Source organism: Sinohyriopsis cumingii, unplaced genomic scaffold (genome assembly GCF_028554795.1).
Source record: "Sinohyriopsis cumingii isolate HCF-2022 unplaced genomic scaffold, ASM2855479v2 utg001324l, whole genome shotgun sequence".
Classification (NCBI taxonomy): Eukaryota; Metazoa; Mollusca; class Bivalvia; order Unionida; family Unionidae; genus Sinohyriopsis; species Sinohyriopsis cumingii.
In genome coordinates this window covers 401,550-428,774 of record NW_028315983.1, presented here as the reverse complement: position 1 = coordinate 428,774, position 27,225 = coordinate 401,550, and the positions used below count along the sequence as shown (strand labels likewise).

Genomic DNA, 27,225 nt, shown 5'->3' with positions numbered 1-27,225 from the left:
TATAGCTATTCACAGATGGAGGATGTGATGTATACATGTATAATGCACGGCCAAATTTGAATGGAATAGACCCAGAACTGCTGTTACAAAATACACTGACATTTAAGGGTCTACACTGTTCTCTCAAAATCATACAACAAATGAACAGTGATGAGGAGTCCTGGTTCTTATTCATCACTATGTAGTGGAAAGTATAACCATTAACAGTATGCAGTGGAAAGTATAACCATTACCACTGTGCAATGGAAAGTATAACCATTGAACTATGCAGTGGTGAGTATAACCATTGTCATATGCAATGAAATGTATAACTGTTGTCACTATGCAGTGGAAAGTATTATCATTGTCATTATGTAGTGTAGAGTATAACCATTGTCAATATTTAGTGGAGATTATAACCATTATTAAATGCAATGGAAAGTATAACCATTGTTATGCAGTGAAAAGTATAACTATTGAACTTTGCAGTGGAGAGTATAACCATTATTAAATGCAGTGGAAATTATAACCATTGCCACTCTGCAATGGAAAGTATAACCATTGAACTATGCAGTGGAAGGTATAACCCGCACATGGGGAAAAAATGTAGTTAAACAAGAACAGAGTACCTCAGATTTTGAGGCATTAGATCATACATTGAGCTCTGACTTGATGGCAAATTAAATTTTATAATGAAAGCCAAGCGTGCAAATTCACAATGTCAGTGTAGACAAAAGGTACACACTAGCCCAAAAGGTTGTAAGGATCATACTCTTGGTAAATTATATTAACATAATTTTTTACATATAGCATGTTATGATATAATCTATACATTTAAGGTAAACAGTCCAAAAAGGGGTTCCATTTTTACTATATGTTCTTCAAGACCAATATCTGAAAATTCTGAATGCAGATATTGAGTCAGATTAAGCCAAAACTAAGTGATAAACCTAATCAGCAGTGTAAAGATGGCAGATCTATATATATATATCTATATATAGAGTTAATTGACAAACTGTTAATAATGATAAGAAGATGAAATAAAAGCTTTATGGTATGTTTGTTGTTTTATGCTCCCCATAGCTCAAAAGCCAGGACCAGTATTTATAGATCCAGAGGTTGGGGATTCAGATGAGGATGAAGTTCTTGTATATGACCCCCAAACAGGTTAGATTTTGAGATTGACTTTGCGTGGGCTTCAGAATGCCGTCCACATGGGAACTTTTTACACCCAGATCTTCTTGTCAGGGATTAAACTAAGTTGACTGTCAGTATTATAGGTTAAAAATAAGTTATGACAATGTAGTAAACTAGAGAAAAAAAACAAGTTACGACACCCCTGTCCTCCAGCAAACAAGAGTAGTGACTGTGAACATAACAATAAACTTGGATGAACAACCACTCACCTTCACATGTGCCATCTTCCAGGATCAAACCTTGAACCTCGGAGCTTTAAGGCATGTATGTAATATCGCTGAATTATCCAGGCTGTGAGAGGTTGCACAAGTTGGAATATATACCAGTCACAAACTCTCATCTATTGACTGTTGAAATCTCGTGCAGCAAATAAGATACCAGCAATGCCTAGATCTTTATGGTGGTTGCATACTAGATACCTAACACCACATCTTAGAGTTTGGCATTACAGACTTGTGTTAAGAAGGTCATGTGTTTAAGACCTGCCATGGTTAGTACTTGTATGCAATACTGGTAATGTTTTGTTATTCTGACCAGTTCATCTGCAAATATGCCTCTGCTAGCGGTTAACCTCCATTGAGCTAGCATACTGTGTAGATGAGAATGGAGCCAGTTCACATACTGAAATCTTGGATATTAAGTTCTGCCTTTGTTAGCTACCCGTGGGTGCAGAAAGATGTTAAGTTTTAATACACACACTAGCCGGAAACCCAGATGGAAAGAAGGTTGACCAACCATTACTTAAATGGGGTTGCAACCATGCAAGAAATATTCATTATGAAAATGACTAACTACTATACAGGAATGATACACTTATCAATAGGTCAAGTTTTGTTACATATTGCTACAATAATAATAGTTACAAAGATTTTCTTTAGAATTTATTGAGAAAGCTTTTGGGGAAAATGTATTCATCAGTAGTAGCTGCAGCTGAAAATGTAGAGATTTATCAATATGAATACTGGGTGTACACAGTTCACTGTTGGCCCAAAATGGACATTGCTATCATCTTGTATACATTTGCTTTAGCTGTTGTGAAATATGATTTTGGGCTGCTTACAATAATTATGATAATTATGTTGCTGATAATTATTTTTTTCTCTTAAGAAACATCAAGTTTTACCCACTACTAACATTAACATTGAATATAACTTAAAAAAAAAAAAAATAACATCCATTGAACTTGCAGTTTAAATATTTTATTTATTCTGTACTCTGCAGTGTCATCATTTTTTATGTTTTGCCTTGATAGGTTGTCTGTTACCCTTTATTGTAAAATCGCCTTCCCCCACCCCACCCTTCTGGCTTGGCTATAGAAGAGCAAAGAAACATTTGCCTCAGCTTGAACTCAATGCTAATGCAGGTCAGTTCTTCTGTTTTCTAAGGCTTACATGTTAGAGGCTTAGAATTTAACACTGCATGTCTGACCATGTACCAGTAAGTATAAATAATGAAGCAAAAATATGAGATAAATGGACAAAGAAATGAGTTTCAAAATGTATCTGACTTTGTAATGTTCTGAACTTGGTTGGTTCCAACCAGTTCTTAAATATTCAAATTTGAACTCTTTGGTCACAGAAGGCAGTTAGCTTCTCAACTTCAAAAGACATTTGCATGGTGTTTGTGGGGTTTTTTTGTTTTTATTTTATTTAAATGCAAATAAACACATTCCTAAAAATTGTCCCCATCACTGTTACATGTTACTGTCTTAATTTTCATGACAGGTCATCAATCAGACTATCCTTGTTTAATTAATCTGGACTGTGTTGTTTCAGTTTTTATCAGAGTATTAATTTTCTCTTTCCTGCATGAATCAGTCAGACTGGATACAGTCTTTATATTTTGTAATCAGACAATAGAATACACGAGGATTTCAATACATGTATCTTTTTCCACTGATATTGCTTTGAATCTAGCATCACATACCCATTCTGAATGAGCTCTCTCTTCCTTCACAAGTTTTACACAAATCTGTAAGTCAGAAAGTTCCATAATAAGCTTGCGCCCACTTGTCAAAGATTTATACGACATATCCTGAGTCTTGCCATGGGAGAAATATTGCAATGAAAATGGCAGCTATGACCTTTTGGATCTCGTAGACATTATGCTTCTGTGACAGCATACAGTCAGCCATCAGGTTTGATTTGACTTCAGAATTCTACAGGGTGTCTGGATCCTGTCTGACTGAGATAATGAAAAGAAATTAAACCAAAATATTAGAAACCCAGATTAAATTAGAACTTAAGGATTAATCATCTTGGACTCCTTAAACTGAGGAAATAATACTGATTTAGCAAACTGAATGTTGATACAGTCAAGCCTTCCATGACAGGTTTTGTCACATTGTAAAATGGTCACAATTTGGTTTTGTAGTATACCATACTAGCCTCAATGTCAAGATTATTTGTAAGAAAAATGCAATTCAGTGACTTGTATTATTGTGCAGTGCATTGGTTCAACATTTATTGCAACCTGTACTATAACAAAAAAGTAAGTTTTATTATTGTAGTATAATTACTATAATGTGTATATTTAAGGCCATGGACTACACATATATATGGCCCATGGACTATACATTTTTGGTCCATGTGGCCTGCAGTGTTGAAGATGTAAAACTTCAGAACCACTTAAGATATTTTAATGAAACTTTAGCGTGTCATTTATCATTTATAGTTGGTGTGTCCATACTATATCCCTGACCCTTCCATCAAAGTAAAGGTCACAAGGAGGGAAAATGTAACTTTTTATATCTATCCTTCTGAACTTCAAAATATATTTGAATAAGCCACTTGTATATTCTGACATTTGAATAAGCCACTTGTATATTCTGACAAGTCAGTGAGTCACATATCATAAGCAGCGGTGGCCTCCACCCATGTCTATGATAACTTTTAAACCAGTGAAAATAATGGAATGAATCTTGTACCTTTATATATTTTGACTTGACAGAACCTCACATATGTTTAGTCATGCCTCCATCCTCATTATCAAGGTCACAGTAAGGAATAATGCAAGTCAGTGCTCTTTTTACCTTTCCATCAGGTTGCTTTATTACCCATGCAGATATTTTGAAGAAATGTAATCCAGATCCACACCATATCATACAACAGTCAAGACCTAGCAATGAGATCAGGATCATGGACAGAAAAAGTGATTAAAAAGGGATATCATTTGCCATTTGCAGTCCTCTCACAGCTTGTCTATCAGTCAGTGTTTTGTGTCTCAACAAGAGCAAAGTCTCTGGAGTTGGTTATTGATCAAAATTTTTCGCCTAGTTTGTATTTATTTATGGTAAGGAGTTTCCTTTCTTGTGTCAAATATTGATAAATGAGTTGCAATGGCTCAGTGGCTAGCATGTCAGATTCACTATCGGTGGATCAAAATCCAATCAAGACCAGCCTGGGTTGGCTGTCGTGGTGTGTTTCTGGGCAACGCACTTTACTCCCATTCTTTTGGCACTAGATAGTCTATTATGTGTTTATGTGCTGTTAAATGCAAATCATTCAACCTTGAACAAATACACTGTATGTGTGATAGGGCCTACAATCTACATCACAAAAGGGGATAGGACAAATGTACATGTTAAACTTATTCAATGTGAGTTTTGTCTTTTTATAGTTAATGGTAAGGTTTGGTTGAGGCTGTGAACAAAGTACCTAGGAAATACTAGCTGATATATTGGTATTTAAAGTATTATTACAGAAACTTTTAAATACCTGTAGATATGTGGGTATTTAAAGCATTATTACAGAAACTTTTAAGTACATGTAGATATGTGGGTATTTAAGTATCATTATAGACACTTTTAAGTACCTGTAGATATGTGGGTATTTAAGCATTATTACAGAAACTTTTAAATACCTGTAGATATGTGGGTATTTTAAGCATTATTACAGAAACTTTTAAGTACATGTAGATATGTGGGTATTTAAGTATCATTATAGACACTTTTAAGTACCTGTAGATATGTGGGTATTTAAGCATTATTACAGAAACTTTTAAATACCTATAGATATGTGGTATTTAAGCATTATTTTAGACACTTTTAAGTACCTGTGGGTATCTGAGCATTATTATAGACACTTTTAAGTACCTGGATATGTGGGTATTTAAGCATTATTATAGACACTTTTAATACCTGTGGAAATGTAGGTATTTAAGCATTATTACAAACAGTTTTAAGTACCTATGGGTATTTAAGCATTATGATAGACATTTTTAATTACCTGTGGATATGTCAGTATTTAAGCATTATTATGGATACTTTTAATTAACTGTGGATATGTTGGTATTTAAGCATTATTACAGACAGTTTTAAGTACCTGTGGATATATGGGTATCAAAGCATTATTATGGACGCTTTTAAGTACCTGTGGATATGTGGGTATCTAAGCATTATTATAGATGCTTTTAAGTACCTGTGGATATGTGGGTATCTAAGCATTATTATAGACGCTTTTAAGTACCTGTGGATATGTGGGTATTTAAGCATTATTACAGACAGTTTTAAGTACCTTTGGATATGTGGGTATTTAAGCCTTATTACAGACAGTTTTAAGTACCTTTGGATATGTGGGTATTTAAGCCTTATTACAGACAGTTTTAAGTACCTTTGGATATGTGGGTATTTAAGCCTTATTACAGACAGTTTTAAGTACCTTTGGATATGTGGGTATTTAAGCATTATTATAGATGCTTTTAAGTACCTGTGGATATTTGGGTATTTAAGCATTATTACAGACAGTTTTAAGTACCTTTGGATAGGTGGGTATTTAAGCCTTATTACAAGACAGTTTTAAGTACCTGTGGATAGGTGGGTATTTAAGCCTTATTATAGATGCCCTTGTTCTTGGAAACATTCACTGACTGTGTAATAGCAGACTGTAGGCAAATATTTTTCAAAATGAAGATGTCTCTTAAGTGCCAATAAACTCCTTATTATGTCTTATTAAGTGATGGGTACTTTGCACATAAGCTCAACTAAAACTTGCCAACAAATTCATCACAAATTTCAAAGTGAGAGAGTGTGTGTGTGTGTGTGTGTGTGTGTGTGTGTGTGTGTGTGTTTATGCCAAAATAGGTTTGATTCATCACAGCTTTTCAACCACAGATCTTTTTTGTTTCATGTGGCCTGCATATGCTAACCACCCATTCATCTTATTAGTCTACCCATTTATTTTAGTAACCCACCCTTTTACATGTACCTTAGTAGCCCACCCTTGTATTTTAGTCAACCACTCTTTTATCTTGGTAGCTCATCCTTCTTAGTTTTAAAAAAAACACCATTTTATCTTGAGAACTTACCCTTGTATTTTAGTATCTGACCCTTTTATCTTGATAACTCACCCTTGTATTTTAGTATCTGACCCTTTTATCTTGATAGTTTATCCTTCTATCTTAGTTATAAAAAAACACCATTTTATCTTGATAACTCACCCTTGTATTTTAATATCTGACTCTTTTATCTAGATAGCTTATCCTCTTAGTTAAAAAAAAACACCATTTTATCTTGAGAACTTACCCTTGTATTTTAGTATCTGACCCTTTTATCTTGATAGCTCATCCTTCTATCTTAGTTTAAAAAAACACCATTTTATCTTGATAACTCATCCTTGTATTTTAGTATCTGACTCTTTTATCTTGATAACTCGTCCTTCTTAGTTTAAAAAAAACACCATTTTATCTTGATAACTCACCCTTGTATTTTAGTATCTGACCCTTTTATCTTGATAGCTCATCCTTCTATCTTAGTTAAGAAAAATACCATTTTATCTTGAGAACTTACCCTTGTATTTTAGTGTCTGACTCTTTTATCTTGATAGCTCATCCTTCTATCTTAGTTTAAAAAAAACACCATTTTATCTTGATAACTCACCCTTGTATTTTAGTATCTGACTCTTTTATCTTGATAGCTCATCCTTCTATCTTAGTTTTAAAAAGACACCATTTTATCTTGATAACTCACCCTTGTATTTTAGTGTCTGACTCTTTTATCTTGATAGCTCATCCTTCTATCTTAGTTTAAAAAAAACACCATTTTATCTTGACAACTCACCCTTGTATTTTAGTATCTGACTCTTTTATCTTGATAGCTCATCCTTCTTAGTTAAAAAAACACTATTTTATCTTGATAACTCACCCTTGTATTTTAGTATCTGACTCTTTTATCTTGATAGCTCATCCTTCTATCTTAGTTAAGAAAAATACCATTTTATCTTGAGAACTTACCCTTGTATTTTAGTATCTGACTCTTTTATCTTGATAGCTCATCCTTCTTAGTTAAAAAAAACACCATTTTATCTTGATAACTCACCCTTGTATTTTAGTATCTGACTCTTTTATTTTAGAAGCACACCACTGAATCATAGTAGCCCTTCCATTTATCTTGGTTGCCCACCATTTTATTTTAGTAACCCTTCCTTTTATATTGGTTGCACCAGAAATATATTTGTGACTTAAAATAATTACCATTTGAAGTTAGCATCTGCTCTGACACATTTTCTTGGACCAAACAAGAAGAGGCCTTATTTTTAAAGCAGATGGAGGTTTGAATTCAGTCCACGTTAAATGGGAAAACAGTAACTCTTTCCAGGTTGTGGCATCATCACTGCCAATTTTATTTGATATTTATCTCTGTTTTATATTTGTTTTTGCAGGATATACAGGCCATTGCTTCTTTTTTTTAACATAAGGTTTGCTGCATGATGATGAAATTTTGTGACTGCTTATCAGAGCACTGTTTTGTCATTCAAATCATTCGTATCTACAGGCTTCAGTAATATGCATTGAAAACTTTGCTTTTCTTTGAAGCATACATGTTTTAGCTACACATTTAATTCTTAATACAAGGTAAGAGATATTTTTAATACCTGTTTGCCATGGCAACTCATTTTAAAGGTATTTGCACAAGAGTTATTTGTGAGATTTTTATTTTGAGCATATTCATCTTTGTGTATGCTATTTTAATCCAATTTAAATTCAGAGATTAAACATTCCCCCCCCCATTTTGCCAATAGAGGAATCAGATTCAAAGTCAGATTATGGATATCAGTAATCAGAATTAAGTGCATCAGCTGCCTTTTTTTCCTCTTTGCATAATTCTATGAATATTCAGATGGATTCATTTTTCATGGTATTTCATAAACATTCTCAGAGATCTAGATCAGAATTTAACAAGTTGGGTATTTTGTCAAAACCACAAAACCAAACTTCTTCTACAAAACTGTCTCCCAAGTATTGAAGTTGTTAATCATGCCTTTTCGAATTTCAAACAGTGTAATGATCCAAATTATTTTAGAGTGCATTTGATTATTGGGCTCTGTTTGTTTTGACAAGGATCAGGTTATAACTATCATTTGAAATGTGCATGGAACATCCAGAACTTTCCCATTAGCATGGTTGATATTGACTGAACACACATCATACAACATGACTGTGTTTACAGAATACTACACTGACAACTTTGGACTGAATACTGAAAATCAGATTCCCTTGCTTAATTTTAATATCTTTAAAAATGTCTGCATTTTTGCCAATGTTTCTTCATCTGGAGCAAAGATTTTGATAGGCAACCAATACAGTCAAGAATAAAGATTCTGTTGTCCTTGTATAGGCAAAGTCAAGAATAAAGATTTTATTGTTCTTCTATAGGCATCCCATACAGTCAAGAATAAAGATTTTATTGTTCTTCTATAGGCGTCCCATACAGTCAAGAATAAAGATTCTATTGTCCGTGTATAGACAACTCATAGTCAATAATAAAGATTCTGTTATCCTTGTATAGACAACTCATACAGTCAATGCTAAAGATTTTATTGGCCTTGTATAGACAGCCCATACAGTCAAGAATAAAGATTGTATTGTCCTTGTATAGGCCACTCATACAGTCAAGAATAAAGATTTTATTGTTATTTTATTGTATAGGCATCCCATACAGTCAAGAATAAAGACTGTAATTGTCCTTGTATAGGCAACCCATAGTCAATAATAAAGATTATATTGGCCTTGTATAGGCAACCCATGCAGATAAGATAAAGCTTCTATTGTCCTTGTACAGTCAAGAAGAAAGATTCTATTGTCCTTGTATAGACAACCCTTATGTCAAGGATAAAGATTCTATCGTCCTTATATTATAATGTCTGTAATCTTTTGTGCCCTTTAATATCTCGAATGGTCCACTTTCTCATCAGTATAAACTGAGCACCAGCCTCTACTTTAGGTTCTTCTCTGTCAGATGTAACAAGTCCCTCTGATTAAATGCTTCTGCACAAAAGGGTGCATAGGATGAAACTGAAAGTGTGCCAATCTGAAAATCATAGTCTAAAAACATGGATGTTCTTTATATTTCCAGTTTACTAGTATAATCATAGAACTTTCATGATTTCCCCTTGACTTTGATTCCTCAAGATCTCCTGTCATTGCAAAATTCTACAAATACGGTACAATCCAAATAGGAATATAATCAGGAACGTCCCTGCAATCATGTGACTGGTCTTACAGATGTGCATGTTGTCAGCAGAAACAAGGAAATAGTGTTTTGATTGCTTGGAAGATAAATACTGTTATTTGTCAGAAATAATGAGTACCCATAAATGTTGTGCTCAAAATGTTTATCAGAAATAATACATACCATAAATGTTGTGCTATAACTGATGAAAATAATGACAAAAGCTTCCTTTATAAAAAATTTATTGATGAAGATGAAAATTATATATTAATTGTAAAAGTGTCTGATTCTATAATAATGCTAGCCAGTGTAGTATCACAGCGGATCCATTGTGATGCTATTTGTTGACAAGCTGAGTTACTGTATATACTTGTGTAAAAATCAGTTCCAATTGCAGACTCCACAGGCAGTGATCTGCCAGTTCATTATGCAACAGCAGATCTGTGTTGTTTACAGTTGTACCCAACTTGTACAGTACATCTTCATTAACTCAAACATCAATTACTCAAAATTTGTCATCACTCAAGTAACTTATTTCTTTATTTGGTTTTGGGACGGAAAGGTGGTTATCTGAAATTGATCTGAAACTGGAAGCATTGCCTTGTTTTTCTTGCATGAAATCTTTCATTGATATATAGGGGCCATATTGTTTGAAACTTTGTGCATATACCTAGCCTGTCTCAAAAATATTGGACGACTCCGGTGGCCTTACAGTTGGAGCGTCCGACTTGGATGCAGGAGGTCACATGTTCAAATGCCAGCCAAGCCATACTAAAGACTCATAAAAATGGTGCAGACAGCTACCTCACTAGGCACTCAGCATTAAGAGGCAAGTGTTAGGACTGGTCGGCCTGGTTTCAGGATAATGCGACTGGGTGGGACATCATGCTACATGTCTGCGGCATGATGACCCATTGCTAGACATTACTATAGGCTGCCACACTGCAGACATCGTAGCATTATGACTGAAAAATTGTTAAAGCTGCATTAATACAAAATATCCAAATCCATATCTCAAAAATAATTTTTCTCACTTACTGTGAACATTTTGATATTGTTCATTGCATCTGAGATGTTTTCAGCGTTGTCTCAGATGATTCTGCATGCTTGTTTTGCAAGTGGAATTATTTGTAACTATTATTGTTTGAAGTGTTTCCCCGGATCATATTACAGTATACTAGGTATGATTGTATATAGCATATCTAAAATACTAATCTTCGTTTAGTTGAAAGACATGACCTTATATTGCTAATTAACCACAGACATGGATTGACTTTATGACATGACTTAAATTTGTTCATTCCATTGCAAATTGTTGTCACCCCAAGGATTTTGTTAGGGGTAACCATTTGTAGGCAAATTTCATTCAGGTTCAGATTCTTATTTTCCAGTTTCTTTTGTTTGGTAGTGATCATTAAAACTTTAGTCTTTTATGTGTTTGCTCTCATGTCATTTTCGATACACCAGGAATCTGTTCCAAATAAGGCTATCTAAAGGGCGACCTCTAGGTCTGATTTACTGTTTGAAATTTGATAGTGTGATATCAGCTGCATGTAAGTCGGTTTATGAAATACAGTTGCCTATTTTCAGTGGCAGATCATTTATGGAAATGAGAAAGAGGAGAAAGGATTGATCCCTGCGGTAGATGATGACTAATTGGATGTGGAGGCAATCTGTCCCATCTGCTGGGGTGGTTTTGTCATCCCCCTGTCCCTGTTGTTATGGAAAAGTATTGGAGAGAATACCCTCCCATTCATGCTTTGTCAAATACATATAGAATTGTTATAGAAAAGTATTAGAGAGAATGCCCTCCCATTCATGCTTTGTCAAATGCATATAGAATTGTTATAGAAAAGTATTAGAGAGAATGCCCTCCCATTCATGCTTTGTCAAATGCATATAGAATTGTTATAGAAAAGTATTAGAGAGAATGCCCTCCCATTCATGCTGAGTGTCTAATGCATAAAGAATTGTTTTGGAAAATTATTGAAGAGGAACCTTCCCACTCCTCGTTTGCCTAATGCTTATATTGAATTCTTATGGAAGTGTTTGAGAGAAAGCCTTCCCACTTATGATTTGTCTCAAATTGCAAAGTTATGAAAATGGTAACAGATTATCATTTCATATAGGACATTTTTTTCTTCTGTTTCTTAGTAAAAATTATATCTGTTATAAGAATCTATTTGTTTTTAAAAATGTTTTATTTTATTTTTGTTTGGTTTTAGACATGCAGACCACTATCTTGTTAAATTTTTCAGCCTTTTTTTCTTAAGAGTGCCTAGTTATACAGGTACATATTGGATTTAAAACGGAACTTTTTCTGGGCAGCACTGCATTGTCTTGTATATCATCCGCTCCTTCGATCCCCAGCCAAGTCATGCCAAAGACTTACAAAAATGGTACTAACAGCTGCCTCACTTGGCTCTCAGAATTAAGAGGTTAGTGTTAGGACTGGTCGGCCTGGTGTCAGGATAATGTAACTGGGTGGGACATCATGCACATACATGTCTGCGGCATGATGCCCCAGTGCTAGACATCACTATAAACTGCCACACTGCAGACATCATAGCGATATGACTGAAAAATTGTTAAAGCTACATTAAAAATCCAAATCACACACACAGTGTCTTGTATATCAGAATGATGATTAAAGGTACATATTGGTATTAAAACAACCTTCACTGCACCATCCTGTATATTCAATTTTATGATTCATCAGTAAGCAAAATTTGGTTCAGTATCAGTGATAAGGATTGAATTATTCTGTGCATCTGATGTTCGTTAATATAATATATTATATTTTATTATTGTGTTATAATAAAAATAATGTGCATGATAATATGTCTCACTTATCTGCTTGTAATTTCACTTTGCTCAAGTCCTTTCCCTCTTTTCCTCCAACAGTACTAAATATGCATGCTTGTAATTCAGTTCCAACTGCAAACTGCACAGACTCAGATCTGCCATCATGTAATGTGTCATCAGATCTGGGTCTGTGCAGTTTGTCAGTATCAATCAGTAGAACAAACAAAACAGACCCAGATCTGCAGGTGCATTATGCTATGGCAGATTAGGATCTTTATAGTTTGCTGTTTGACTCGACTTATAAGCAGGTATATGGTACTTGTACCTATCTGTCATTGACCATCTGAAAATAAACCTACCTGATACATGTACTATTTAAAAAGTTTTTGACAGTTAGGCCGCTGCTCTCATCATGTGAGAAATACGCTATTTCTTGTAAAGAAATGCTTTTTTTAGGTAAGTTGCTTTGTCTTTGCAAGATTTGTTGTATTAAACCTGAGAATGCAACCTCAGCATGGTATGTAAGCCAAAATTAGAAAGCCTTCACATAATACGACAGAAATTTTCAAAAGTTTAATTTAGAAAATTATGATCATTTAGTTAAATGTATGTCAGCATACCTTGATCGGTGTTCATATCACCTGTATAGTATCATAATACATTACTCCTACATATTAGTTTGCTCTAATTCATCCTAGCATGGTATAGAAAACACTTCATGAATATTACAAGTCTGCTGAGTAGAAAGTTACTTATGTTGAATGTCTTAATTGTTGTACCATTGTCTTGATACACTACTGTTACAAACTGTAACCAATGTCCTTAGACACTTCTGTTACAAACTGTAACCAGTGCCTTTAGACACTGTTGTTACAAACTGTAACCAATGTACTTATAAACTACTGTTTACAAACTTTAACCATCGTCTTTATACTCTTCCATTGCAAACTGTTTTCTTGGATACACATGCTTCTTTTCTTTGGAACACTTCGTTTATTTCAGCTAAAAATGTTAATCTCAGTTGATAATAATAACTGGAGTTTTATGCACATCCTATTGTTTCACATTTGCTAGCATAGTGAGGCACGGGTATCACTGTGTTAGTGATGGAAGCAACAGCATAGTGAGGTACAGGTATCATTGTGTTAGTGATGGAAGCAACATTACAGTGAGGCACATGTATCACTGTGTTAGTGATGGAAGCAACAATACAGTGAGGCACATGTATCACTGTGTTAGTGATGGAAGCAACAGTACAGTGAGGCACAGGTATCACTGTGTTAGTGATGGAAGCAACAGCATAGTGAGGCACAGGTATCACTGTGTTAGTGATGGAAGCAACAGCATAGTGAGGCACAGGTATCACTGTTAGTGATGAAAGCAACAGCTTCATGAAGCACATGTATCACTGTTTTAGTGGTGGAAGCAGCACAATAATGAGGTACATATATCACCGTTTTAGTGATGGAGACAACAGCGTCATGAGGCATAGGTATCACTTTCACTGTAGGAAGTAACAGCATCAACAACATACAAGGTTTTTTTAAATTTTGCAACTCAGACACTGGGGGGAGGGGGGTAGGAATACATCAGTTCATGGATGCTGATGTGACACCTGGAGTTTTGCAGAACACATTTTTGGGGTCTGGATAACTTCCTCTTATTATAAAATAGATTGATCTGTCTTTGTTTAGTCTACAATACTAGTATATTTTTTATACTATATACAACAATACCAGTATATTACTTTTGTACTTAATATCACTTTCGGTTTAATGGAACTAGTACATTACTATTTTCATACTATGTAATTTTAATTTTGATTGATAATGAGGGAAGATTGTATCAAATAAGAAAATAATTTACATTGTTCTTACTCTATTTCTGCTTAGAATAGCATGCAATTACTTTTTTTTCACAGTGTTACCTTAAATTAGATCTGTTTTTACTGCTCATTTAATTTAAAACAGGGTCCAAATCAAATGGATAAAACAATTATTGCATATAAAAAAAAGACAAATTCAGAATAACTAAAATCCTTTATTAATACTCCATACCCAGTCAGTTCTTGGACTCCTCTCTTTCTCATAATCAGTAGTTGAAGACAATCATAATATACCATTGTGATTCACCATACTACTAAGCCAAAGGTTAATGTGAATTTAAATGTCTTTTTCTGTGCAGGTGAACCAGTTGAGGGAGCGGAAGGCAGTGATTCACATACCACCAGGTGAGTATATCTCTCTGAGAACTTCCTAGCACAGTTCAGATTTCAGGATTTTATATATTTTTGTAAATAATAATTATAATGACAATAATAATTAGTATAATAATTAAGAGATCTGATTTTAATCAGATTGATCTAAGTATAGTTTGGTCAAAAAGTACAGATCCAGGAAATTTTAGCAGAGAAACAGTTAAGAAACAGTTTAATCACTTGAGCATGAAACAGTACATCAGGAAAAAAAATGCTTTTAGAGAGAATGGGCATTATTTTGAATGAGCAGAGTTTTAATTGGATCAGGGGCTGAAGGGCCAAAATATTGGGCTTAAACCCAATTAAGATGTGCTCTGCTTCAGTGTAATCTGATTTATAAAATCATGTAGAACTTTGAGTTGAAGCAATTTTCTCCTGAAAATATCAGTTTCAGTTTTCTTATTTTTTCTCAAATGTTTGCTCTAGACCACTCTTTATCACCTCCAAAAAATTCCTAGTCACTTGCAGTACACTGCTCCTGTTCTTGTTGTTTACTAAAGTGGATAATTTGACATTTGAAACACATGACACAACTTAAGGGACATCTCTTCATTTCTAGGAGACATTAGTTTAAGAAAGACTGAACATTTTTCTCACTTTTCTGCCAAGTATTTGAGTTCAGATCAGGTAGTCTCTCCTATGATTAGAGAGACTACCTGATTAGGATTAGGGAGATATCACACATGATAGACTATAATTCACTATTTGCTACTTTTTATATGTAATGGCCATACATATGATAAACTATACTTAACTGTTAATTAACTGCTCCAATAATATATATAATGGCTGTAACGTTGCCCTTTTATTAAGGTGGGGGTAATTGGATTTGGCTGGTGTTATCTAAAGGATGATCTTCCTCGATATTATAGCCTGGCAGGAGTGAAAGAAGATTAGAATTTCAACAGAGAACTGAGCGAGAATACTGGGAGAAATAAAGCAATACGAGCCCCTTTTGACAAGAAAATAACAAATTTAATTAGTACAAATTAATAATGGCAGTTCCACTTCAAATTAGATTATATCAATAGAATTAAATAGGTGTGTCTTATTTTGATTTATTTCATCATCATAACGAGAGGTGAAAAGAGCGCAATGTCCACACTTGATTTGCATCACCTTCTTCTCTTTTTGACCATATATCAACGTCTCCTAGTTCATCCTTCCTAAGCTCTATGCTTTGCCCCTTCATGGACTTCTGGTCCCTTTATTTTGACCTCGTCCTTCTTTTCCTCGGACTTCTGTCTTCAGACTGTCTCGTACCTCTCTCAGAAAGCTGTTCTTTATTGCTGTTCTCTTTTAGAACTTGTGTGTCCTAGCACTAAAACCTGTCTTTCTTTTTACAAGATGGCCACCTGGTCTCTTTCTTGTTTAACGAGGAAAGCACTATTCTCTTTAGGCTTTCCACAGAGTCAAGACTCTTTCCTGTTTCAGGAAATTTTCAGACGAAAGAATTTCGACTAAGGTCGTCACTTTAAAGTCTGATTGCTCTAAAGTGTACGCCTTAATTTATTCTGTCCAATCGTAGGCAGCAGTCCCTAATTTTTCCCAAAGAAATAATTCCTTTCATCAGGTTTAGACAGCTCAGAATCTGTGAATGACTGTGCGTAACAGTTTCCCTTTGAAAAAATTATAAGTGGACATAGGTTCCTACCAAGCGGTTAGGGTTGGTATCTCAAATGTTTACTTTCTAAGGACCGTGTTAAGATACCCCGGTCATTTTCACTGAGTTGGAATGCTGCCCCTTTGAAGTTTGCACTGACATGGGGAGAGATGAACGAAGAAAGGTCGAAGTGCCTCTTCACAAAAACTTTTCTGGCTAAAATGTGATAAACTTTTAATGCTCAGTGCATTCAACTTTAAAGTTCACTGCAATTCAGAATTCGACACTTTACAATGGCCATACCTGTGATAAACTATAATTGACCATTTGCTCCAGTTTTATATATAATGGCCATACCTGTGATAAACTATAATTGACCATTTGCTCCAGTTTTATATATAATGGCCATACATGTGATAAACTATAATTGACCATTTGCTACTTTTTATATGTAATGGTCATACATACTACCTGACAATCATGACCTTTTTCATGCAGAGTGCTGATGAAAAAGCAGGTCCATAAGCGGACAGTTATCCAAGATGGCGAGGAGAAAACCTTCATCACAGAAGAGTCACAGGTGGAACAGGACCCTGACACACCAGATGACATCCGTGACAGTATGCAACAAATCATTGACGAGTTCATGGAAAATAAGGCTGACCCCAAACTACCATCTGGGGAAAGTTTGGAGGATGAAGTTTAGATCTCACCCTCCTTTACCTACCTGGCCAAAAGACTTCATGAATAATGTTTTGGCATTCATGACTATTTGGTACAGAGCTGACCAGAAGACAATGATAAGAATGTGACAGATTTTAAATTTATTGCTTTTGTATGCTTGTTATAATGTTCAGTACCCAAAAATTTAGTCTTGGATGACATTGCAGAAATGAAAGCTTGATCACACTTAACAAATTTTCCCAATTTGGTCATCTACATGTGTATAATTTTTGTCATATTTTCTAAGTTTTTGGTATTTGAATACTTCTTTCATCCTAGACCTGGTTTGTAACAGTTTTGCGTTTTCGTAATTCAAATATACTTGAAATACTTTCAAAATTAGTTATTTAAAATATACAAATTTTCACTGTGCTGTCATTAAAAAAACCAGTTCTTAAAATACTTTATATTTATTATGAATTGCATTACAAAGAGTCCAGATGTTTGTCATGAATAAGTCTTAGGAAAGGAAATTCTGATGTCTTTCATGACTAATAGGGAAGTCAAATCATCAAAATATTGTATATCAAATAACAAGAGACAAACATGTATTGGTAGGACTGTAGTAAGCACATGTATGTAATATTTCACAAATTGAATAAATTATATACTGCAAATGCTTACTTTATAATTATTTATGTAATTTACAAAATGAACCTTTCATGAGATGTATATTTATTTAGTTTTTCCTTCAAAAGTATTAAATCTGTGGCAGTTTTAGAACATTGCATGAAATTAGGCATGAAAATTAGACTTGTGACCATGTTATGGTACAGCTATACTCTTTAAGCTTTAAAATTTTTCTTGATTATTGTAAGATACCCAGAATCAATTAAACCAAATGTCAATTTCATTTAGGCAAATGTTATAATTTTTAAATTTCCTTTATCTTAATAAACAAGCATTTAAAGTAAAGGGGTTCATTTAATATTTTGGAGTGATTTCATCATATGACATTATATGTGGGGGAAACCAGCTTTTTCAAGGATTATTTCAATTTACATTTTTCTCCAGTAGACTTTACTAAATGTTTCTTGTTCATTCATTTGTGTTTATTTCTTCATACCAAGTTTTCGTTGTTGCTGAAGCTTTAATTCCATATTGTTCACCTTTGCTTTTATGTTTAAATAATTTTATTGATAAATTTTGAAAGTTGTTTCATGTTTTCTAAAGATACGCAAGTCAGAAAAATATATAGTATTTTTGGATGATGCATGGAAATATTAAGTGCATTTGGTAAGAAATTCTTTCTTGTTCTGAATACATAAACATGCAAACTAGACAAATTTATCAAGTTTTTAACTCTGTATGTTATACCTGTATGTCATATGATACAAATTCAATCCTGAACAATCAGTGACATCTTTGGTTGTGCTGCCTTTTATAACATCTTATAAAGATCAATTTTTGGGGAAAAAAACTCCAAGGATACACAAGTTTTTATAGACAGCATTACTTAGTTGTCAACTTTTATTGCCATGAAAATCAATTTTCATGTCCATGGGAACATAAACATGTACATTTTTCCAAAAATGCTTCCTGATACTATTTTTCTTGTCATCAGTATTGAATTTTCAATTTGTAAATATACCTGAATGTAATCCAGACAGAATTTAGTTGTATATGCTTCATGGGCATTTGATATGTTAGTGTTTTGCTTTGAACTGCTTCTCATTAAAATGTACGTTAAATTTCAGTGCAAGGCTGTATTGGAGATAAATCTCTGGCAGTGTAGAGCACACTTTCGGCTTTTCTATATGGTCATACTCTGTTTTTGAAGTAGTAAATTAGGTTTGAGGGAACATGTATTATTGGTGTATGGCAGGAACAGACAGGAAGGAACCAGTACTTGTCTTTATAGAAATGTGTCTTTTGATTCTTTTCTCATTTCAACAATAAAATGCTCTGTACAGCCTTCACATCTTCCCTTAGTTTTTGTGAAAGTGGGATCATACTATTCATGTTTCTATCCATCTTTTCAGTAATTTATCTAATCCTTCTGTGTAGCCAGATATATTTATAACATTCCTTTTTACTGGAATCATAGTAAAACCCAGGTGTCCAAAATGTAATTTCTGTGCCTTTTCATGATAATTCCTACAAATACCATATTTACTCGTTTGTAAGTCAAGTCAAATTGCTAACAACAAAGATTCTGATCTGCTGTAGCATAATGCTCCTGCAGACTAGGTTATATGTTGTTTGTTCTACTGATTACACATAACAAACTGCACAGATCCAGATCTGCCAGTGCATTATACTTTGGCAGATCAGGATCTTTGCAATTGGATTTGTCTTATAAGTGTGTATATACAGTATATCATCATTAAAAGTGTCATACTGGAGGACATCTGTGTGCTTTTACAAATTTATCAATTTGGTTTAAGACGGCTAAATAAAATATGTAATCAGTATTTTAGAAGATGGTGCTGAATAATGTTGAGGATGTTAACAATAGCACACCACCGTTAAACTTACTAAAAACTGACAATGAAATGTTGTTGTTGTTGTAGGGTTTAACGCCATTTTTCAGCACACAATAGGCTATACATGGTGGCCAGTATTAATGGTGGAGGAAGAACCCGGAAAACCCCGAAAAGAACCACCGTCCCATGAGAAGCTACTGGCAAGCTTTCTCACATACCCACATTGGCTGAATCCAGAATTTGAACCCACGCAGACAGAGGTGAGATGGCAGCGATACGTAACAGAGAGTGCTTTAGACCACTCGGGGCCCCGACAATGAAATGCCCCTTCGAGATAAATATTAACAATAGCACACCACCATTAAACTTAATAAAAACCGTCGATGAAATGCCCCTTTGAGATAAATATTAAGAATAGCACACCACCATTAAACTTACTCAAAACTGACGATGAAATGCCCCTTTGAGATAAATATTAACAATAGCACACCACCATTAAACTTACTCAAAACCGACGATGAAATGCCCGTTCGAGATAAATATTAACAATAGCACACCACCATTAAACTTACTAAAAACTGACGATGAAATGCCCCTTCAAGATAAATATTAACAATAGCACACCACCATTAAACTTCAAAACCGACGACGAAATGCCCCTTTGAGATAAATATTAACAAATAGCACACCACCATTAAACTTACTCAAAACCTACAATGAAATTCCCCTTTGAGATAAATGAAAACTAATTTTAAAGTAGATAATGCCAGACTATATAACATTCAAATGTTTGCAAGTGAAATTTTTTTTAAAATACAAAATTAAATTGGAAATAAGTAAGGCGTTTTCAACAGTCCGCTTCTTTGTTAATGGGAGAATATTTGATCTTTCACCATACTAATAAGAAACTGCATTTCCTCTTGTTCATAATGATGTTGATCCCTGATAGTACAGTATTTAATAGTTCCCTATCATCTTAATGATCATCATCATTGCAGCCGTTAATATAAGTTATAGAACCCATAGTTCATTATTATTATCATCATTGTTATCATCATCATCATCATTGCCATCATTAGTAATAATAAAAGATGATGATAATATCCATGGCACTGCTTATTTAGAAAGACGAAGAAGAAGATGTAGTAGTTGTGCTAGTAATGGTTTTGATGACCACAAAGTAAATAATAATTATGATGTTATAGTAATAAAAAATTCCCCTAAAAGATTGTGGTGCACTAAGGATTTTTATATGAAATATGGAGATGTGGCTGAAATAATGATGAATATATATTGCAAAAAAGTTTTTTATAAATTAGTGACGAACTTTAATATGTTCACCGCGAGGTTTATCAAATAACGTTTTCCGATTGCAGCATTGATGTCTTAGAACTAGTAAAAGACTATTATCTTTTGTTGTACAAGATATGGTATAAAAAATGTTACAATTGTATTAATAACCGATTCGGCCCCGATCCCGTCTGTAGGCGTGATGAGGCTGTACCCTACTTCAAAGCCCTGCAGCATCGAGGCCATTTAAGATAGACCAACGTGGGTGGTATTAAAAAAAGCAGACAGATATAGCTCTAAAATGGTATCAAATAATCTGGAAGTTCTAGTTGTACTACAAAATACAAAGAGAATAAGCTCATTTTTTGGACCCGGTTTTTTTTCACCCAAAATTCGCTCGAGATCGGAATGCGATTTTGTGTCCGGATTTTAGACCTTTTGGCCTCAGATCTAAGGCATACCTGTCTTAACTGAACACAGACAGGTGAACCTTTGCAAAAACTAGGATAAGGTGGGCATTTGGAATAAATTGCGGTCTCCATACGAAAATGATGGGTCTATTAATCCCAAAAAAAAAAAAAAAAAACTCCCAACTTTTACCCTTCTGCTCATGCGCAAGCAAAATAACCAATGGAAATTGATGTTTCTAATACAACTAGGCATTATTCTCATGGATAATCTGTTGAAAACCGCTGTATTACGATGTATTCAGAAATAGCACCCCAAATCTCGTTCCTACGCACAAAAATAACTCAAAAATGACAAAAACCTCTGGGGCCGAATGAGTTAAATTGGTCTATTTTATTGTTAACATTTCTGACATGGCGTCTCTCTCTCTCTCTCTCTCTCTCCTAAATTTTTGCCGTAATGACACAGCTCCCACCCAAGCATTAGTAAGTTCTGAGTGATATGTGTATATGCCTCGCTAGACAGTTTTCACGTGTTACTCTTACCATGTGGTGATGCTGCTTTACAGGCATGCGTGGGTAATTCAAATCTGAGGTCAACAGGTGTTCTGTTCTGACACGGATTTATACTAAAAAAGTGAGTGTTCTAAAGGATTTAACTCAGTGGATCATTAGAAGAAAGGTTAGTCTAAATAAATTTATTAATTAATAGCGCGTGGTCCGATCATGCGCAGATACGCTTGCGGACGCTTCAGCACAATTAGTGCATAACACCGTTGGTCTCTGCCGCCAGTCAAACAAACAAAAAAACATGGTGGAGAACAACGTGAAAAAGTGCAGTTTAAAGATTCGATGAGTTATTTGACCATGCCTTTGAGTCGAATGTCAAAATGTTTCGAATGACAGAAATGGACAAAGGCTATTTTTCCGCATTTTCTCAATACCGAAGCCAGTCAACACGCCGTTCTACTCCATTTGCCTGAGGCTCACTACTACGACCCTGACAACATGCGTACTGAACAACAAGAATCATTCTATGCTTGGTACCACACTCACGCCTCGGACCCTTTCAACTTTCATGAAGAAATGTTAAAGTATTGTCGTTCCGATGTGTACATTTTATGGCGTTGCTGTGGAAAATTTCGAGAACTGTTCATGGAACACGGAAGCTTCGAACCTTTGAAAGAAGTCTGTACCTTTGCCAAAGCGTGTTCCTTAGTGTACCACCAATGATTCATGCCCGAAAACACCTTGGCTGTCATAAGCCCTCAAACGACGAACTTTTTCAAACGTCAGTACTCGGTCAAACCTCTACGATGGCTATATTACTTGTGCGACAAGGAAGACAAATGGATTCAACATGCCCGAAACGGAGGAGGTGAAAGACCATCGGAACGTATTCGGTGGATGGCTGGGACTTAAGAAACCCCAAGATCGTGCACAAGTTTAACGGATGCTTATCTCACGGATGTCCCATCTGCTACCATCAACGTTACACTAAAAATCAGTTTTTACAGTGTACCATGGAGACTTGCACGAGGCCATTCTCAGCGGTGCTTGAAATTAGAACAGCAAGGATTCCAAGTGGTGGAAATGTGAGAACACAAGTACGATCACCGTTTGAAAACCGATCCCGAGTTTAAACGCATTGTGGAAAGTTACAAGCTGGTAGACTAGACCCACTGAACCAGAGGAACAGTTTGTACGGAGGACCGACAAATGCCACCTGCTTGCTGTACCAAGACGAAGGAGAGAGAAGAGGAGAAGAAATCAAATACTTGGAAGTGTGTTCGCTGTATCCTTATGTGTGCAAATATCGTCACGTTTCCGCAGGGTACCCACATTTGCTGACGAAACACATCGACCTGGACAACATTCGACAATTCGAAGGATTGATCAAGTGCAAATTCTTGCCTCCGACCGACTTGTACCATCCCGTGTTACCTCACCATTGCCAATGAAAACTGATGTTTCCTTTATCCCGTTCTTATGCCGAAACGTGCAACAAAGATCGACTTTGTCAGCACACCCAGGAAGAACGCACATTGACGGGAATTGTTTAAAGCTCTGGACCTGGGATACCAACTGTTAGAAGTGTATGAAATTTAACACTTTCCCAGGACAGAACAGTACCACAAGGGCGACGAGGCTCAGAAAGGCATTTTCGCAGACTACGTGGATGCCTTTTTGAAACTGAAAGAAGCCAGCGGCTATCCTTTCTGGTGTCACACTCCGAAGACCAAAAGAAATTCAAAGAGAAATAGACCACATGGAGAAAAACGAAGGAAGGTAATCGTTTGCCAAAGTGATGTTAAATTGCTTGTGGGGTAAAACGGCATAACGGCCGTGTTTACCCAAGACAGTGTATTTGACCGAACCTTCCCTCTACTTCCAGACGATTCACGACAAAACTAAATAAATGAAACACGTGGACGTCCATCGTGAGGACTTGATCTTAGTCAATTACGAAGAAGAAAAGGACTTTGTAGAAGCTGGCGACTTTGGAAAGGTTATCATTGCAGCTTTCATGACAGCTCATGCTCGCTTAAAATTGTATGACGTAGGGCTGTTAGGAGATCGCGTACTTTACTTTGACACGGACAGTTGCATCTACATCGATCTCATGGGTTAACGCCACCCTGTCATCGAAGGAGACCGTTTAGAAGCCTGGACGGACGAGCACCCCGACAACAAGATTCTGGGGCCTTGATGGCCGAGTGGTCTAAAGCGCTCTCCGTTACGGATCACAGCTATCTCACCTCTGTCTGCATGGGTTCGAGTCTCGGATTCGGCCAATGTGGGTATGCGAGAAAGCTTCCAGTAGGTTCTCGAGGGTCGGTGGTTCTTTCTGGGGATTTCCCTGGTTCTTCCTGCACCATTAATACTGGCCGCCATGTATAGCCTATTGTGTGCTGAAAACCCTACAACAACAACAACAACAACAACAAGAAGATTCTAAGTTTTGCTAGTGGCGATCCGAAAAATTACGGCTACGAATAGCGGGACCCACAATGAAAAGTGCACACGGAGTCACAATGTAAAGTGAAAGGATTGACTCTCAATTATCGCAACAGTCGGCTGGTGAACGTTGGCGTGTTGAAAGAAGCCTTGCAGTTTGGACAGGATGAAAACTTTAAAGTGACCAACTTCGAACCGCACAAGACTGTTATGTTTACCCACACAGCAAATCGTCAGTCGACCCTTGGGAAAAAGTCTATAAAATCGTGTACCAGAAGAGAGTTTGGCTTTCCAACCACTTCACTGTACCGTACGGTCACGTCGATATTGGTCAGCATATAAAAAGGGACAACATCCAAGACCAATAGTTCATTGTAACTACCAACGTCAATCGAGAAAGATTAATCCTTTCAAACAGCAATTATTGAGCGTAAGACTCAAGTCCAACGAGAAACTCAGGTGTGATGCTATGTCTCACGATCACATCGTCAATGCAGTACCATATCTTAGTTGTGTTTATACTAACATCATGACAAACTACGTGCAACCAGTGCAACTTCTAGACCACAAGACTTTACCTTATGGACATGATGATATTACCTAGTATAAAAAGGGACGGCTTCCAAGAACGACAGTTCATTGCGAGGACAAGCGACGAGAAAGATGAATCACTCTACGCAGATGAAAAAAGAGAAGGAACAAACATCATTGACCTCTTTCAGCACCATAGCGTCACAGTAAAGTGCGTCCAAGAAGGGAACGGATTCAGTAGACCTAAAGGAGTATTTTAGCATGCGAATGACTCACACAGCAACTTCGAGAAAATTTAGGACAACTTACACCTACACGGTTAAATTTAAAGACTTCGCGTATGTCGTTCCACCCGAGGAATCAGTAGGTTTCATTACGGACCCTACTTGAGTCACTCTTAGAGAAAGTCATACGTCAGTGCCAAGTCAAAGATCGAGGTCGTTTGAGCCTATCTAAGTATCTAGACAGTTTAAGCTCGCTTGAATGTCTCAGGCTTAGCACACCTGCTGAATTAATTACTTCCAAACGTTTGAGGGCTGTTGTTGAACACGTGCAGAACAATTTGAAAAGTGACTATTCATATGGCATACGTTGTACCTCCATAGGAAAAAGACGATGACTGCACTTGATCTGCTTACCAATAAGTGTACCTACCACGATGGACATAACAGCAGATTTACGAATTCTACGTGATAGGAAACATCTAAGCTGGGATCCAAGTGTTAGCTGACCAGATTTTAAGCAACGTTTGTGACGGATTTAGATAGAAACATGAACTTTATCCTATTTGATTGTTTAGTACTGGTTTTGTTTTAGCCTCTTCTTATAAATGAACATTTAACGAAAATATGTTGTATATGAAGCAATTTTAAAAAGTAGTTTACTAGAACCAAGAACTAAAGAACTCGTAAATAGGTTTGTTTCATGTCCAAATAATTATGTTTTAAATTAATAGTGATTGGACAAAAGCTATTGCCAAAGAGCCCACGTATATACTTGAATAAATGTTTTGTACCCATATTTTCTTTTTCGAGTCTTTGTTCTGAACAGTTCTGTCCTCTTTTCAGTGTGTTTCCATCTTCTTTGTTTGAATGTGTATTTGTTTGTTTCTGTATGTCCACGTTTGTCCTTATCAACCTTTCTCCCTATCTCCCTATAAATGCATTTCACCCCATAAATAGTTTTGACCCTATAAACACCGTGACATCATCCATGTTAAATTCCCTAGATGCTATTCCCATGATAAATTCCCACTGTCCCTATTCATGCCCGCCCATGTTAAATTCCCATATTCCCCATTGTGTTGGGACACCTTTTTGACTGGGACTTCCATTGACCCTGTACAACTCCAAGGCTTTGCCCCATGTTAAATCTCCCATAGACCTACACAGTCCCACGATCTTTTTGACTGGGATTTCCGTAGACCCTAAAGTATCCGACTATACTGCTCTTATTGTCTTTTGCAGCTGCAATAATCCCTGACTTAATTTTTCATTCTTTAAGTCTACTGTACATGGAAGTTGTCACAAATTTCACCCATCATTATGAGGTATTCCACCAGCTAGCTACAAAAGTTAAGTCCCTTTGCTCAAATCTCGACAGCGTCTCGCTTTAAGACGATTCTAGTTATACTACCGTGACCATGGCCATATCTCATGAACAAAGCCCTAATGTACAATGTAACAATCATTACAATCTCTTAAATATGGTACGCGAGATGCTCATCGCAATAATTTCATTGACCGAATGTAATATAAACAATAACTGACATGTCCAGATGAAAAGTTATAAGAAAACCCAAGTAGTACTGCCCTTTCCGATTTCCCCATCCCTCTACTCTGATATGCATCATCAAAATTTACACTAATTTGATAGAACAATCAACCCCAAAATATGTTGTGCTACTCTGTCAAGCCACGTATTATAATGCTGAAAACAAACCATGTCTGCATGCAAGTAGATAATCATAAAAAGTTCTCAACAATTCCTCAGAAAACCATGAAGAGAACCCTGAAATCTGGGAGGAATTTGTTTCCTTTGAGCACTTTTTCTCCACCAAAAAAAAAAATGCTGTTTCAATGGCATTTATAATCCCACTTTCTGCTGTGAGTTGTAATGGACACAGTAAAGTTCAGGATCATGTGGATACCTCCAACACAGATCATACACTTGACAAACTCATGTGGGCATGCCCAAAGAACATCTAGTTGCTGATCACTGGTAAACACAGTAAACTCTTGACTACATTTTGTATCATTAGTATTTCAGTTTCTTGCAAAGCTATCATATGGCAGGGTCCGTTGGTGTCGTGTCTAAATGGGGTACATACACTGCATTTGTTTATAAAAACGAGTGCTTGCGTTTAATCGAACATCGTTCTCTGCTGTAACCAAATTCAGGGAATCCATTTGTTTTCAATAGCCAGCAAAATCATCCTTGAATTCAGCTGAATCGCCTAGTGCATTAAATCAAAGAGCTCCAGCCTGAGATTCAGTTTGGTTTCAGGAAAGAATGAGGGAACACGGACACGGTGTTTGCAGCTCACTTATCTCAAAAAGAAATGCAAGGAACAGAACTCTAACCAGTACTCAATCTTCGTTAAG

At 35.8% G+C, this 27,225-nt stretch overlaps 1 protein-coding gene across 1 annotated transcript in view; it reads left to right on the top strand.

Moving 5' to 3' along the window:
* The window catches only part of LOC149772644 (uncharacterized), a 225,156-nt gene extending 206,231 nt beyond the window's left edge, over positions 1-18,925 (top strand). The window contains exons 34-36 of the mRNA XM_089947533.1: positions 1,063-1,146; positions 14,612-14,657; positions 16,786-18,925. Of these exons, the coding sequence (XP_089803659.1) occupies positions 1,063-1,146; positions 14,612-14,657; positions 16,786-16,993 (338 nt within the window). The 3' untranslated portion in view covers positions 16,994-18,925. The remainder of the gene's footprint in view (positions 1-1,062; positions 1,147-14,611; positions 14,658-16,785) is intronic.
* Positions 18,926-27,225: the final 8,300 nt, after the last annotated feature.